Source organism: Salvelinus namaycush, chromosome 11, assembly GCF_016432855.1.
Source record: "Salvelinus namaycush isolate Seneca chromosome 11, SaNama_1.0, whole genome shotgun sequence".
Classification (NCBI taxonomy): domain Eukaryota; kingdom Metazoa; phylum Chordata; class Actinopteri; order Salmoniformes; family Salmonidae; genus Salvelinus; species Salvelinus namaycush.
Genome location: NC_052317.1, coordinates 44285047 through 44302665, shown reverse-complemented (window position 1 = coordinate 44302665; position 17619 = coordinate 44285047). Strand labels below are relative to the sequence as shown.

At 45.2% G+C, this 17619-nt stretch overlaps 1 protein-coding gene across 1 annotated transcript in view; it reads left to right on the top strand.

Annotated features, from left to right (window-relative positions):
- Positions 1-17619, top strand: part of LOC120055437 (piezo-type mechanosensitive ion channel component 2-like) — a 198147-nt gene that overhangs the window by 60515 nt on the left and 120013 nt on the right. Inside the window, exon 10 of the mRNA XM_039003300.1 lies at positions 12579-12741. Within this exon, the coding sequence (XP_038859228.1) occupies positions 12579-12741 (163 nt within the window). The remainder of the gene's footprint in view (positions 1-12578; positions 12742-17619) is intronic.

Sequence of the window (17619 nt, the reverse complement as noted above, 5' to 3'; positions counted from 1 at the left end):
CCTATCTGATGCATGTTAAACCTCATTAGGTCTGGCAGTCTGTCAACAAGCCCTATCTGATGCATGTTAAACCTCATTAGGTCTGGCAGTCTGTCAACAAGCCCTATCTGATGCATGTTTAACCTCATTAGGTCTGGCAGTCTGTCAACAAGCCCTATCTGATGCATGTTAAACCTCATTAGGTCTCTCACAGCCTTTACTGCTCAGCCCAGAATTGGCTTCCTATTCCGCAACAAAGCATCCTTCACTCATGCTGCCAAACGTACCCTTGTAAAACTGACCATCCTACCAATCCTCGACTTCGGTGATGTCATTTACAAAATAGCCTCCAATACCCTACTCAATAAATTGGATGCAGTCTATCACAGTGCCATCCGTTTTGTCTCCAAAGCCCCATATACTACCTACCACTGCGACCTATACACTCTCGTTGGCTGGCCCTCGCTTCATACTCGTCGCTTCGTTCCTTCACCTCCCTTATCTCACCTCACTTGCTCACATTGTATATAGACTTATTTTTCTACTTTATTATTGACTGTATGTTTGTTTTACTCCATGTGTAACTCTGTGTTGTTGTATGTGTCGAACTGCTTTGCTTTATCTTGGCCAGGTCGCAATTGTAAATGAGAACTTGTTCTCAACTTGCCTACCTGGTTAAATAAAGGAGAAATAAAAAATAAAATAAATAAATGTGCGGCAGGAACAAATTGGAAAGATAGGTAGGAGCAAGGCCATGTAACGCTTTGTAGGTTAGCAGTAAAACCATGACATCAGCTCTAGCCTTAACAGGAAGCCAGTATAGAGAGGCTAGCATTGGAGTAATATGATACAATTTTGGGGTTCTTGTCAAGATTCTAGCAGCCGTGTTTAGCACAAACTGTAGTTTATTTAGTGCTTTATCCGGGTAGCAGGAAAGTAGAGCATTGCAGTAGTCTAACCTAGAAGTAACAAAAGCATGGATACTTTTTTCGGCATCATTTTTGGAGAAGAACGTTTCAGATTTTTGCAATGTTACCAATGTTACGTAGATGGAAAAAAGCTGTCCTTTAAATATTCTTGAGAGGTTCGTCAAAAGAGAGATCAGGGTCCAGAGTAACGCCGAGGTCCTTCACAGTTTTATTTGAGACGACTGTACAACCAACAAGATTAATTGTCAGATCCAACAGAAGATCTCTTTGTTTCTTGGGACCTAGAACTAGTATCTCTGTTTTGTCCGAGTTTAAAAGTAACAAATGTGCCACCATCCACTTCCTTATGTCTGCAACACATGCTTCCAGGGAGGCCAATTTTGGGGCTTCTCCATGTTTCATCGAAATGAAATGTACAGCTGTGTGTCGTCCGCATAGCAGTGAAGTTAATATTATGTTTCCGAATGACATCACCAAGAGGTAAAATATACAGTGAAAACAATAGTGGTCCTAAAACGGAACCTTGAGGAACACAGAAATGTACAATTGATTTGTCAGAAGACAAACCATCCACAGAGACAAACTGATATCTTTCCGACAGACAAGATCTAAACAAGGCCAGAACTTGTCCGTGTAGACCAATTTGGGTTTCCAATCTCTCCAAAAGAATGTGGTGATCGATGGTATCAAAAGCAGCACTAAGGTCTAGGAGCACGAGGACAGATGCAGAGCCTTGGTCTGACGCCATTAAAAGGTAATTTACCACCTTCACGAGTGTTGTCTCAGTGCTATGATGGGGTCTAAAACCAGACTGAAGCATTTCGTATACATTGTTTGTCTTCAGGAAGGCAGTGAGTTGCTGCGCAACAGGTTTTTCTAAACTTTTTGAGAGGAATGGAAGATTCGATATAGGCCGATAGTTTTTATATTATCTGGGTCAAGGTTTGGCTTTTTCAAGAGAGGCTTTATTACTGCCACTTTTAGTGAGTTTGGTACACATCCAGTGGATAGTGGGCCGTTTATTATATTCAACATAGGATGGCCAAGCACAGGAAGCAGCTCTTTCAGTAGTTAAGTTGGAATAGGGTCCAGTAGGCAGCTTGAAGGTTTAGAGGCCAAGACTATTTTCATCAATGTGTCAAGAGATATAGGATTAAAAAACTTGAGTGTCTCCTTTGATCCTAGGTCCTGGCAGAGTTGTGCAGATTCAGGAAAACTGAACTTTGGAGAAATACGCAGATTTAAAGAGAAGTCCGTCATTTGCTTTCTAATGATCATCTTTTCGTCAAAGAAGTTCATGAATTTATCACTGCTGAAGTACAAGCCATCCTCTCTTGGGGAATGCTGCTTTTTAGTTAGCTTTGCGACACTATCAAAAATAAATTTTGGATTGTTCTTATTCTCTTCAATTAAGTTGTAAAAATAGGATGATTCGAGCAGCAGTGATCTTCGATATTGCACGGTACTGTCTTTCCGTTTCATTTTTCTGGAAGCTTGCTTCAGAGCTCGGGTATTTTCTGTATTCCAGGGAGCTAGTTTCTTATGACAAATGTTTTTTGTTTTTAGGGGTGCGACTGCATCTAGGGTATTTCGCAAGGTTAATTTTAGTTCCTCAGTTAGGTGGTTAACTGATTTTTGTACTCTGACGTCCGTGGGTAGGTGGAGGGAGTCTGGAAGGGCATCTAGGAATCTTTGGGTTGTCCGATAATTTATAGCACGGCTTTTGATGATCCTTGGTTGGGGTCTGAGCAGATTATTTGTTGCGATTGCAAACGTAATAAAATGGTGGTCCGATAGTCCAGGATTATGAGGTAAAACATTAAGATCCACAACATTTATTCCACGGGACAAAACTAGGTCCAGAGTATGACTGTGGTAGTGAGTAGATCCAGAGACTTATTGGACTAAACCCACTGAGACGATGATGGCTCCGAAAGCCTTTTGGAGTGGGTCTGTGGACTTTTCCATGTGAATATTAGTCACCAAACATTTTAATATTATATGCCATGACTACAAGGTCCGATAGGATTTCAGGGAACTCAGTGAGGAATGCTGATACGGCCCAGGAGGCCTGTAAACAGTAGCTATAAAAAGTGATTGAGTAGGCTGCATAGATTTCATGACTAGAAGCTCAAAAGTTGAAAATGCAGTGTTTTTTGGTGGGGTTAATTGAAATTTGCTATCGTAAATGTTAGCAACACCTCCGCCTTTGCAGGATGCGCGGGGGATATGGTCACTAGTGTAACCAGGAGGAGAGGCCTCATTTAACACAGTACATTCATCAGGCTTAAAGCATGTTTCAGACAGGCCAATCACATCAAGATTATGATCAGTGATTAGTTCATTGACTATAACTGTCTGGAAGTGAGGGATCTAACATTAAGTTGCCCTATTTTGAAATGTGAGGTATCACGATCTCTTTCAATAATGGCAAGAATGGAGGAGGTCTTTATTCTAGTGAAATTGCCAAGGCGAACACCGCCATGTTTAGTTTTGCCCAACCTAGATTGAGGCACAAACACTGTCTGTCTGTCTGTCTGTCTGTCTGTCTGTCTGTCTGTCTGTCTGTCTGTCTGTCTGTCTGTCTGTCTGTCTGTCTGTCTGTCTGTCTGTCTGTCTGTCTGTCTGTCTTTCTGTCTGTCTGGATAAGGCCTGTCTGTCTGTCTGGATAAGGCATGTCTGTCTGGATTAGACCTCCCGAGTGGCGCAGTGGTCTAAGGCACTGCATCGAAGTGCTAGCTGTGCCACCAGAGATTCTGGGTTCAAGTCCAGGCTCTGTCGCAGGAGCCTCCAGCCTCCAGCCCACGACCTGGAGACCCATGTGGCGGCACACAATTCGTCGTCCGGGTTAGGGGAGGGTTTGGCCGGCAGGGATGTCCTTGTCCCATCGCGCACTAGCGACTCCTGTGGCGGGCCGGGCGCAGTGCACGCTGACACGGTCGCCAGATGTACAGTGTTTCCTCCGACACGTTGGTGCGGCTGGCTTTTCAAGTGGGCATTGTGTCAAGAAGCAGTGCGGCTTGGTTGGATTGTGTTCTGGAGGACGCACAGCTCTCGACCTTTGCCTCTCCCTAGTCCGTAAGAGAGTTGCAGCAATGAGACAAGACTGTAATTACCAATTGGATACCACAAAATTCAGGAGAAAAAGGGGTAAAAAAAAAAAGACATGTCTGTCTGTCTGTCTGTCTGTCTCTGTCTGTATGGATAAGGTCTGTCTGTCTGAATAAGGCCTGCCTGTCTGTCTGAATAAGGCCTGTCTGTTTGGTCTGCATGGATAAGGCATGTCTGTCTGTCTGGATAAGGCCTGTCTGTCTGATAAGCCTGCCTATCTGTCTGTCTGGATACGGCATGTCTGTCTGTCTAGACGAGGCCTGTCTGTCTTTCTGTCTTAATAAGGCCTGTCTGTCTGGTCTGTATGGATAAGGCATGTCTTTCTTTCTTTCTTTCTTTCTTTCTTTCTTTCTTTCTTTCTTTCTTTCTTTCTTTCTTTCTTTCTTTCTGTCTGTCTGTCTGTCTGTCTGTCTGTCTGTCTGTCTGTCTGTCTGTCTGTCTGTCTGTCTGTCTGTCTGTCTGTCTGTCTGTCTGTCTGTATAGATAAGGCCTGTCTGGATTAGGTCTGTCTGTCTAGATAAGGTCTGTCTGTTTGGATAAGGTCTGTCTGTCCATATGGATAAGGCCTGTCTGTCTGGCTGTTTGTCTGGATGTGGTTTGTCTGTCTGTCTGTCTGTCTGTCTGTCTGTCTGTCTGTCTGTCTGTCTGTCTGTCTGTCTGTCTGGATAAGGGCCTACAGTAAGTGACGTATTGAAGAAGTGATTGTGACAGGATGGGGAGAAAGAGGTGTGGGGTATGAACGAATGATGGGGGAGAAAGAGGAGTGAATGGACAGAGAAAGAGGTGTGAGATCTGAAAAGCATCTTGACCCAGATTAACCCTACATCTAGACCCAGATTAACCCTACATCTGGACCCAGATTAACCCTACATCTGGACCCAGATTAACCCTACATCTGGACCCAGATTAACCCTACATCTGGACCCAGATTAACCCTACATCTGGACCCAGATTAACACTACATCTGGACCCAGATTAACACTACATCTGGACCCAGATTAACCCTACATCTGGACCCAGATTAACACTACATCTGGACCCAGATTAACACTACATCTGGACCCATATTAACCCTACATCTGGACCCAGATTAACACTACATCTGGACCCAGATTAACCCTACATCTGGACCCAGATTAACACTACATCTAGACCCAGATTAACCCTACATCTGGACCCAGATTAACACTACATCCTGACCCAGATTAACCCTACATCTTGACCCAGATTAACACTACATCTGGACCCAGATTAACCCTACATCTGGACCCAGATTAACCCTACATCTGGATTTAGATTAACACTACATCTAGACCCAGATTAACACTACATCTGGACCCAGATTAACCCTACATCTGGATTTAGATTAACCCTTCATCTGGACCCAGATTAACCCTACATATTGACCCAGATTAAACCTACATATTGACCCAGATTAACCGTACATATTGACCCAGATTAACCCTACATCTGGACCCAGATTAACACTACATCTTGACCCAGATTAACCCTACACCTGGACTCAAAATGATGTTGAATGAATAGGCTTCTGTGGACTCAGTAGAGTCTGTGTCCAGGAAACAGACCCTAAATTAATCAAATAGACCCTTAATGTACAGATGTAAATTTGTTGCATGTCAGTAGTTTTCAGTTGCCTTTTTTTTCAACAGGAAGGTCTCACCACCACTGCTGGTACAATATAAGTACTCTCTTTTAACAGGAGAGGGAAAAATAGAAATTAAAGTTGTTGGCATGACTTGGTGTTGTTGGACGAGAGTTCTTCTTTCCGTTTCTTTCATCCATTTGTGATGAACAGAGCTTCTAAAACAATAACATCTCCCATCTAGTGGAAACAAAGGCCGCGTTCCGAACAACACCCGATTCCTTATATAATAGCCCTACTTTTGACCAGGGCCCTACGTAGTGCACAGGATAGAGAATAGGGAGAATGCCTTTTGAGACGCACCCAAAGGAGTCTTGATTAGATTAGGCTTTTCTACTGGAGCCAAGAGTTTAGACTATATTTTATTTGAGTGAGCATTTTCCATAGTGTTGATTAGCGCTCTGGTTTTTAAACTTTGTTAACTTTAACGAGGCGACTATCCTCCGAGGGCCAAGTACAGGACGAAGTTTGGGTTTGCTTTTACAGATTTTTGAGGGTGTTTGGGCATTTATTCACATCTCAGCATAACACCTAAACGTTAGTTTTGCATTAGCCTTTATACCCTGGCTCACATTCCTTCATTAGCCTTTATACCCAGGCTCACATTCCTTCATTAGCCTTTATACCCAGGCTCACATTCCTTCATTAGCCTTTATACCCTGGCTCACATTCCTTCATTAGCCTTTATACCCAGGCTCACATTCCTTCATTAGCCTTTATACCCTGGCTCACATTCCTTCATTAGCCTTTATACCCAGGCTCACATTCCTTCATTAGCCTTTATACCCAGGCTCACATTCCTTCATTAGCCTTTATACCCTGGCTCACATTCCTTCATTAGCCTTTATACCCAGGCTCACATTCCTTCATTAGCCTTTATACCCTGGCTCACATTCCTTCATTAGCCTTTATACCCAGGCTCACATTCCTTCATTAGCCTTTATACCCTGGCTCACATTCCTTCATTAGCCTTTATACCCAGGCTCACATTCCTTCATTAGCCTTTATACCCAGGCTCACATTCCTTCATTAGCCTTTATACCCAGGCTCACATTCCTTCATTAGCCTTTATACCCAGGTTCACATTCCTTCATTAGCCTCAGACCCTGGCTCACATTCCTTCCAATAGTTAATGTCAATGAGTCAATGAGACAATATTTGTAAGGATACCCCAACGAGATTACGTTGACATTTACTCTGCAAAGCTGTGTGACCAACAACCTTTTTCAACAGCTTTTGTTTATTGTAAACATCTTCTACTAATTCTACTCAGAACCCAGCTTGAAGAAAGAGATTTTAAAACAGGATGTAGTGAAGTAGCAGCTAAAACCAGGAATATACACCGACTGGTTTGGGTTTTCATTGAAGTAGCAGCTAAAACCAGGAATATACACCGACTGGTTTGGGTTTTAATTGGAGTAGCAGCTAAAACCAGGAATATACACCGACTGGTTTGGGTTTTAATTGGAGTAGCAGCTAAAACCAGGAATATACACCGACTGGTTTGGGTTTTAATCGAAGTAGCAGCTAAAACCAGGAATATACACCGACTGGTTTGGGTTTTAATTGGAGTAGCAGCTAAAACCAGGAATATACACCGACTGGTTTGGGTTTTAATTGGAGTAGCAGCTAAAACCAGGAATATACACCGACTGGTTTGGGTTTTAATCGAAGTAGCAGCTAAAACCAGGAATATACACCGACTGGTTTGGGTTTTAATTGGAGTAGCAGCTAAAACCAGGAATATACACCGACTGGTTTGGGTTTTAATTGGAGTAGCAGCTAAAACCAGGAATATACACCGACTGGTTTGGGTTTTCATTGAAGTAGCAGCTAAAACCAGGAATATACACCGACTGGTTTGGGTTTTAATTGGAGTAGCAGCTAAAACCAGGAATATACACCGACTGGTTTGGGTTTTAATTGGAGTAGCAGCTAAAACCAGGAATATACACCGACTGGTTTGGGTTTTAATTGGAGTAGCAGCTAAAACCAGGAATATACACCGACTGGTTTGGGTTTTCATTGAAGTAGCAGCTAAAACCAGGAATATACACCGACTGGTTTGGGTTTTCATTGAAGTAGCAGCTAAAACCAGGAATATACACCGACTGGTTTGGGTTTTCATTGAAGTAGCAGCTAAAACCAGGAATTATGAGATTTGTAAACAAAGTAAATTTAAACAAACACTATAGCCTGGGTTGGACTGGACCATCAATCAATCAATCAATCAATCAATCAATCAATCAATCAAATGTATTTATAAAGCCCTTCTTATATCAGCTGATATCTCAAAGTGCTGTACAGAAACCCAGCCTAAAACCCCACACAGCAAGCAATGCAGGTGTAGAAGCAATGTGGCTAAGGAAAAACTCCCTAGAAAGGCCAGAACCTATTAGAGACCAGACCTGTCCTCTAGTCTAGAATTACTGGACTGGACTGGACCATTAGAGACTAGACCTGTCCTCTAGTCTAGCAGTACTGACTGGACCATTAGAGACCAGACCTGTCCTCTAGTCTAGCAGTACTGGACTGGACCATTAGAGACCAGACCTGTCCTCTAGTCTAGCAGTACTGGACTGGACCATTAGAGACCAGACCTGTCCTCTAGTCTAGTAGTACTGACTGGACCATTAGAGACCAGACCTGTCCTCTAGTCTAGCAGTACTGGACTGGACCATTAGAGACCAGACCTGTCCTCTAGTCTAGTAGTACTGGACTGGACCATTAGAGACCAGACCTGTCCTCTAGTCTAGCAGTACTGGACTGGACCATTAGAGACCAGACCTGTCCTCTAGTCTAGCAGTACTGGACTGGACCATTAGAGACCAGACCTGTCCTCTAGTCTAGTAGTACTGGACTGGACCATTAGAGACCAGACCTGTCCTCTAGTCTAGCAGTACTGGACTGGACCATTAGAGACCAGACCTGTCCTCTAGTCTAGCAGTACTGGACTGGACCATTAGAGACCAGACCTGTCCTCTAGTCTAGCAGTACTGACTGGACCATTAGAGACCAGACCTGTCCTCTAGTCTAGTAGTACTGGACTGGACCATTAGAGACCAGACCTGTCCTCTAGTCTAGCAGTACTGGACTGGACTGGACCATTAGAGACCAGACCTGTCCTCTAGTCTAGTAGTACTGACTGGACCATTAGAGACCAGACCTGTCCTCTAGTCTAGTAGTACTGGGCTGGACCATTAGAGACCAGACCTGTCCTCTAGTCTAGCAGTACTGGACTGGACCATTAGAGACCAGACCTGTCCTCTAGTCTAACAGTACTGGACTGGACTGGACCATTAGAGACCAGACCTGTCCTCTAGTCTAGCAGTACTGGACTGGACCATTAGAGACCAGACCTGTCCTCTAGTCTAGCAGTACTGGACTGGACTGGACCATTAGAGACCAGACCTGTCCTCTAGTCTAGTAGTACTGACTGGACCATTAGAGACCAGACCTGTCCTCTAGTCTAGTAGTACTGGGCTGGACCATTAGAGACCAGACCTGTCCTCTAGTCTAGCAGTACTGGACTGGACCATTAGAGACCAGACCTGTCCTCTAGTCTGACAGTACTGGACTGGACCATTAGAGACCAGACCTGTCCTCTAGTCTAACAGTACTGGACTGGGCTGGACCATTAGAGACCAGACCTGTCCTCTAGTCTAGCAGTACTGACTGGACCATTAGAGACCAGACCTGTCCTCTAGTCTAACAGTACTGGACTGGGCTGGACCATTAGAGACCAGACCTGTCCTCTAGTCTAGCAGTACTGACTGGACCATTAGAGACCAGACCTGTCCTCTAGTCTAGCAGTACTGGACTGGACCATTAGAGACCAGACCTGTCCTCTAGTCTAGCAGTACTGGGCTGGGCTGGACCCTTAGAGACCAGACCTGTCCTCTAGTCTAGCAGTACTGGGCTGGACTGGACCATTAGAGACCAGACCTGTCCTCTAGTCTAGCAGTACTGGGCTGGGCTGGACCATTAGAGACCAGACCTGTCCTCTAGTCTAGTAGTACTGACTGGACCATTAGAGACCAGACCTGTCCTCTAGTCTAGCAGTACTGGACTGGACCATTAGAGACCAGACCTGTCCTCTAGTCTAGCAGTACTGGACTGGACCATTAGAGACCAGACCTGTCCTTTAGTCTAGCAGTACTGGACTGGACCATTAGAGACCAGACCTGTCCTCTAGTCTAACAGTACTGACTGGACCATTAGAGACCAGACCTGTCCTCTAGTCTAGCAGTACTGGGCTGGGCTGGACCATTAGATACCAGACCATGGTTCAAGTACTATTCAGAATCTTTTCAAAAACGTTATCTGGGCTTGATTGAGCTTGCCTGGCACAATGGAACGAATAGACTAGTTGTAAACAATGTAAACGCCACCCATCTAGCATTCCACGCAGGCTAAAGAAAGATTTAGAATACTATTTGAACCCAGGTCTGTTTAGAGGCCTGCTGCTACTTCGATCAACAGCTTTCTGGGCACCAATTACCCACAGTCCTCTTGGTGAACTTCCTGTCCTGTCTGATCTAATGTTTACCCCACCGGATATAAATCTCAGTGTATGTGTTATAGTTTGTGTGTCGGTGTAGGTGAGTGCCAGTCTACTTCATGTGCTGTTCTAATAGATACATCAGTCCACGATGTCGTGACCATGTCCATTATATCGCATATTTCAATTCTAAACATTTCCATATTTTAACTAAGTCATGAAAATGGGTATTTCTCTTTATAACATTTATGAGCATATTTTGTATTTTTTTTTTTTTTTTTTTTTTTTAATAATCGAAAATAAATACAGGAATTCCCCAAAAACCCATTTAAAATGTCTCCATTCCACACCAAGAAGGGGATCTTTGTTGTGTGTTGTATGACTCTGGTGAGTCTGCCAGATAAACAAAGATTACGACGGAATTATTCCGTCTTTAGGGAATATAAACATGTTTCGCCCAGTTCTACAGTCACTGTTGCATTGAGAGGGAAAAGCATATGTCAGCATCCCAGATGGCACCCTATTCCCTATTATAGTACACTGCTTTAGACAGGGCCCTATGGGACCCTATTCCCTATATAGTGCACTACTTTAGACAGGGCCCTATGGGACCCTATTCCCTATATAGTGCACTACTTTAGACAGGGCCTTATGGGTCCCTATTCCCTATATAGTGCACTACTTTAGACAGGGCCCTATGGGTCCCTATTCCCTATATAGGGCACTACTTTAGACAGGGCCCTATGGGACCCTATTCCCTAATAGTGCACTACTTTAGACAGGGCCCTATGGGACCCTATTCCCTATATAGTGCGCTACTTTAGACAGGGCCCTATGGGTCCCTATGCCCTAAATAGTGCACTACTTTAGACAGGGCCCTATGGGTCCCTATTCCCTATATAGTGCACTACTTTAGACCAGGACCCCCATAGAGAATAGGGTGCCATATGGCACAGATGCTATGTTTTCTTCTCATGACTTTTAGTCCGTTGTTTAACTGGAATTGAATTCATTACATTTTTAACGAGGAGAATTTAATACGGTGCTTGATTTCATTAAAGTGGTTGTGGAACCTCATATATATATACAACATATGTCTTGTATTTGGAAAACTCTTCTGATTCCCACCATGTATTCAGCCTAACAGGTGGTGGGGGGGGGGATTGTAACACATACTAATTAAACACATATAATGGTGTTGATGATCTGGGTAAGGTGTTAGTCCTACTGTGTTACTGGCATGGTAGACGCTCTGCACATGAGCCTTTCTCTTCAACGTCCCGACCATATCAAAACTTTGAGAATCACCCAAATAAAGTGTTTACCTAGGGTCTAGAATCCATCTTAGGATCCGCGTTATAGCGCGTGTGAAATGTCAAAGGGGTCCATTTTCCCGATTTGAGCCGACATATGCAATGTTTACCGTCTCCGCGAACACTGGAACATTGCAGTTTAAATATCGATCACGCTGTAGTAGTGTGAAAGGGTTATTATCTTTGGTAGAGGACACCGTTCTCCATTATGAAGCCTCACACTACATGATAATCACATTGGAATGTTACAGAAAGGGAAGCTACCGTCTGTTCATACATCTTTTCCATGAACCTATTGAACTGTCTCCATATCCCAGAAAGGTTGTAAAGACAGACATTATGAAGAGTAATTATTTTGGGTTGAACTGTCTACACGTCCCAGAGAGGTTGTAAAGACAGACATTATGAAGAGTAACTCTTTGGGTTGTGGTTGGAGAGACTCGTTGTGTCGTGTCGCCTCTCCCAGTTCTGTCTGACTGTCTGTCTCTCTGACTCTCTGTCTCTCTGTCTCTCTGTCTCTCTGACTCTCTGTCTCTCTGTCTCTCTGACTCTCTGTCTCTCTGTCTCTCTGTCTCTCTGACTCTCTGTCTCTCTGACTCTCTGTCTCTGTCTCTCTGTCTCTCTCTCTCTCTGACTCTCTCTGTCTCTCTGACTCTCTCTGTCTCTCTGACTCTGACTCTCTGACTCTCTGTCTCTCTGTCTCTCTGACTCTCTGACTCTCTGACTCTCTGTCTCTCTGTCTCTCTGACTCTCTGACTCTCTGTCTCTCTGTCTCTCTGACTCTCTGACTCTCTGTCTCTCTGTCTCTCTGTCTCTCTGACTCTCTGACTCTCTGTCTCTCTGTCTCTCTGTCTCTCTGACTCTCTGACTCTCTGTCTCTCTGACTCTCTCTCTCTCTGACTCTCTGTCTCTCTGTCTCTCTGACTCTCTGAGTCTCTGTCTCTCTGTCTCTCTGACTCTCTGACTCTCTGACTCTCTGTCTCTCTGTCTCTCTGACTCTCTGACTCTCTGACTCTCTGTCTCTCTGTCTCTCTGTCTCTCTGTCTCTCTGACTCTCTGACTCTCTGTCTCTCTGTGTCCAGTGTGATAGGTGCAGATGCAGGAAACGGTATCCGTGTGTTCCTCCCTGACATAGGGATGTTTTTAGCGGGGCTGGCCTGCTGGCTGCTGTGTCGTAGTCTGTTTCAGAAGAGACCGCCAGAGGACATGGCCCAGGACAACACTGACTACGAACCGGAGGGAGAGGTGAGTGGAGGGAGACGCACGCACACACACAAACACACACACACACACACACACACACACACACACACACACACACACACACACACACACACACACACACACACACACACACACATGCACAGACTAAAACATGAGCTAACGCACACACTTAAATTTTTGTTAAAATGGAAGAAAAAAAGTTTATTATTTAAATTAAACCTATTTTTCTGTTATAAAAACTGTTTATCTATTTAATCTACATTTATTGATTATCTTAACAATGACGTCACTAGTTCAGGTGAGCCACTAGTTCAGGTGGGCCACTAGTTCAGGTGGGCCACTAGTTCAGGTGGGCCACTAGTTCAGGTGGGCCACTAGTTCAGGTGGGCCACTAGTTCAGGTGGGCCACTAGTTAAGGTGGGCCACTAGTTCAGGTGGGCCACTAGTTCAGGTGGGCCTGTAGTTCAGGTGGGCCACTAGTTCAGGTGGGCCACTAGTTCAGGTGGGCCTCTAGTTCAGGTGGGCCTCTAGTTCAGGTGGGCCACTAGTTCAGGTGGGCCACTAGTTCAGGTGGGCCACTAGTTCAGGTGGGCCTCTAGTTCAGGTGGGCCACTAGTTCAGGTGGGCCACTAGTTAAGGTGGGCCACTAGTTCAGGTGGGCCACTAGTTAAGGTGGGCCACTAGTTCAGGTGGGCCACTAGTTCAGGTGGGCCACTAGTTAAGGTGGGCCACTAGTTCAGGTGGGCCACTAGTTCAGGTGGGCCTGTAGTTCAGGTGGGCCACTAGTTCAGGTGGGCCACTAGTTCAGGTGGGCCTCTAGTTCAGGTGGGCCTCTAGTTCAGGTGGGCCACTAGTTCAGGTGGGCCACTAGTTCAGGTGGGCCACTAGTTCAGGTGGGCCTCTAGTTCAGGTGGGCCACTAGTTCAGGTGGGCCACTAGTTCAGGTGGGCCACTAGTTAAGGTGGGCCACTAGTTCAGGTGGGCCACTAGTTAAGGTGGGCCACTAGTTCAGGTGGGCCAGTAGTTCAGGTGGGCCACTAGTTCAGGTGGGCCACTAGTTCGGGTGGGCCTCTAGTTCAGGTGGACCACTAGTTCGGGTGGGCCACTAGTTCAGGTGGGCCACTAGTTCAGGTGGGCCACTAGTTCAGGTGGGCCACTAGTTCAGGTGGGCCACTAGTTCAGGTGGGCCTCTAGTTCAGGTGGGCCACTAGTTCAGGTGGGCCACTAGTTCAGGTGGGCCACTAGTTCAGGTGGGCCACTAGTTCAGGTGGGCCACTAGTTCAGGTGGGCCTTCGTTTCAGCAACCAAAGGAAAGGACGGGTTCTCAACAACAATGACAAAAATCATGAGAGTGGCTTACCAAGAAAAACTTCCAAAAGGACGAGGTAGCTCCCTTTAATCCATTGTACAGGATGAGAACAGGCGACTGGCGTTTCGATTGTCTTCCTCAGAGTGACCTGACCATTGCATTTAGCCCCTATTTCTAGCCTAGTGGCCCATTGATACACAACAATGTAAACAAATTATAATGATCATGTGTTTCGAGGTAAACGACACATTATAGAACCAGATAATACAAATAAAAAGAGAAATAGTGTGTCTGGTTAATCAACAGGCCATGTCAAAATATACATAGGGGATATTTTGGTGTCTGTGAATCCGGAGACACAGAGACCACAAAAAATCAAGGCAACGACATTATAGAAATGAGGAGAGTGAAAAATCCTTGTTTAGCACCTCAGGATCCACAGAGTCTCAGGTTTACTGCCAGAATATCTCTCTTTGTTTTAGTTTACGTACGATGTCATTTCCTCTCGGTAAAATCTGGACGATGTCACATCCTCTTGGGGAAATGTGGATGATGTCATCTCCTCTTGGTGAAATGTGGATGATGTCATCTCCTCTTGGTGAAATCTGGATGATGTCACCTCCTCTCGGTGAAATCTGGATGATGTCACCTCCTCTTGGTGAAATCTGGACGATGTCACCTCCTCTTGGTGAAATGTGGATGATGTCATCTCCTATTGGTGAAATCTGGATGATGTCACCTCCTCTTGGTGAAATCTGGATGACGTCACCTCCTCTTGGTGAAATCTGGATGATGTCACCTCCTCTTGGTGAAATCTGGATGTGTTCTATGGATACAAAGCACAGGGAGGATGGTAACCATGGTTGGCCATCTATGACTGGCAAGGCAGACGAGTGAGATTCAACTCCAGGTTTTGCCCCCTACAAGATGACGTCTGGCTAAAGGGGGGCAGTCCTCTGCCAACGAGCAAGACTCTTCAGAGCAATAGTGACTCTGAAACCTCCCAAACCAACTCCGCTTTTTTAGGGGCCAACCTGCAGGAAGACGAGGCGGGGCTCGAGGGGGAAGTCCACCACCTGAGGAGGTCCAATCAGAACGCAACAAGAACTTTCGGTGATCAACATATCACCAGAGACTCTCACTGATGCCCAAGTGCCAGTCCTGAGATATCACCAGAGACTCTCACTGATGTCCAAGAGCCAGTCCTGAGATATCACCAGAGACTCTCACTGATGCCCAAGAGCCAGTCCTGAGATATCACCAAAGACTCTCACTGATACCAATATGTCAGTCCTGAGATATCACCAGAGACTCTCACTGATACCTACGTGTCAGTCCTGAGATATCACCAGAGACTCTCACTGATGTCCAATATGTCAGTCCTGAGATATCACCAGAGACTCACACTGATGTCCAATATGTCAGTCCTGAGATATCACCAGAGACTCTCACTGATGTCCAAGAGCCAGTCCTGAGATATCACCAGAGACTCTCACTGATGCCCAAGAGCCAGTCCTGAGATATCACCAGAGACTATCACTGATGCCCAAGAGCCAGTCCTGAGATATCACCAGAGACTCTCACTGATACCAATATGTCAGTCCTGAGATATCACCAGAGACTCTCACTGATACCTACGTGTCAGTCCTGAGATATCACCAGAGACTCTCACTGATGTCCAATATGTCAGTCCTGAGATATCACCAGAGACTCTCACTGATGCCTACATGTCAGTCCTGAGATATCATCAGAGACTCTCTCATTAGTTCCTGCCAAGGCAGCAGCTACTCTTCCTGGGGTTTATTATGGATCCCCATTAGTTCCTGCTAAGGCAGCAGCTACTCTTCCTGGGGTTTATTATGGATCCCCATTAGTTCCTGCTAAGGCAGCGGCTACTCTTCCTGGGGTTTATTATGGATCCCCATTAGTTCCTGCCAAGGCAGCAGCTACTCTTCCTGGGGTTTATTATGGATCCCCATTAGTTCCTGCCAAGGCAGCAGCTACTCTTCCTGGGGTTTATTATGGATCCTCATTAGTTCCTGCCAAGGCAGCAGCTATTCTTCCTGGGGTTTATTATGGATCCCCATTAGTTCCTGCCAAGACAGCAGCTACTCTTCCTGGGGTTTATTATGGATCCCCATTAGTTCCTGCTAAGGCAGCAGCTACTCTTCCTGGGGTTTATTATGGATCCCCATTAGTTCCTGCCAAGGCAGCGGCTACTCTTCCTGGGGTTTATTATGGATCCCCATTAGTTCCTGCCAAGGCAGCAGCTACTCTTCCTGGGGTTTATTATGGATCCCCATTAGTTCCTGCCAAGGCAGCAGCTACTCTTCCTGGGGTTTATTATGGATCCTCATTAGTTCCTGCCAAGGCAGCAGCTACTCTTCCTGGGGTTTATTATGGATCCCCATTAGTTCCTGCCAAGACAGCAGCTACTCTTCCTGTGGTTTATTATGGATCCCCATTAGTTCCTGCCAAGGCAGCAGCTACTCTTCCTGGGGTTTATTATGGATCCCCATTAGTTCCTGCCAAGGCAGCAGCTACTCTTCCTGGGGTTTATTATGGATCCCCATTAGTTCCTGCCAAGGCAGCAGCTACTCTTCCTGGCGGTTTATTATGGATCCCCATAAGTTCCTGCCAAGGCAGCAGCTACTCTTCCTGTTTTGTTTTATGGATCCCCATTAGTTCCTGTCAAGGCAGCAGCTACTCTTCCTGGGGTTTATTATGGATCCCCATTAGTTCCTGCCAAGGCAGCAGCTACTCTTCCTGGGGTTTATTATGGATCCCCATTAGTTCCTGTCAAGGCAGCAGCTACTCTTCCTGGGGTTTATTATGGATCCCCATTAGTTCCTGTCAAGGCAGCAGCTACTCTTCCTGGGGTTTATTATGGATCCCCATTAGTTCCTGCCAAGGCAGCGGCTACTCTTCCTGGGGTTTATTATGGATCCCCATTAGTTCCTGCCAAGGCAGCAGCTACTCTTCCTGGGGTCAAAACACATTAAGATACTTAAATTACACGTAAAAGAAACTGCATATCTACAATACAAAATGTATTATAGCACCATACAACAATATTACAACGTACAGTGCCTTTGGAAAGTATTCATACCCCTTGACTTTTTCCACATTTTGTTACATAACAGCCTTATTCTAAAATTGATTAAATATTTTTTTTCAGGAATCTACAAACAATACCCCATAATGACAAAGCAAAAACTAGTTTAGACATTTTTGCAAATTTATGACAAATGAAAAACAGAAATACCTTATTTACATAAGTATTCAGACCCTTTGCTATGAGACTGTAAATGTAGCTCAGGTGCATCCTCTTTCCATTGATCATCCTTGAGATGTTTCTACAACTTGATTAGAGTCCACCTGTGGTAAATTCAATTGATTGGACATGATTTGGAAAGTCACACACCTGTCTATATAAGGTCCCACAGTTGACAGTGCATGTCAGAACAAAAACCAAGCCATGAGGTTGAAGGAATTGTCCGTAGAGCGCCAAGATAGGGTTGTGTCGAGGCAGAGATCTGGGGAATAGTGCCAAAAAATTCTGCAGCATTGAAGGTCCCCAAGAACACAGT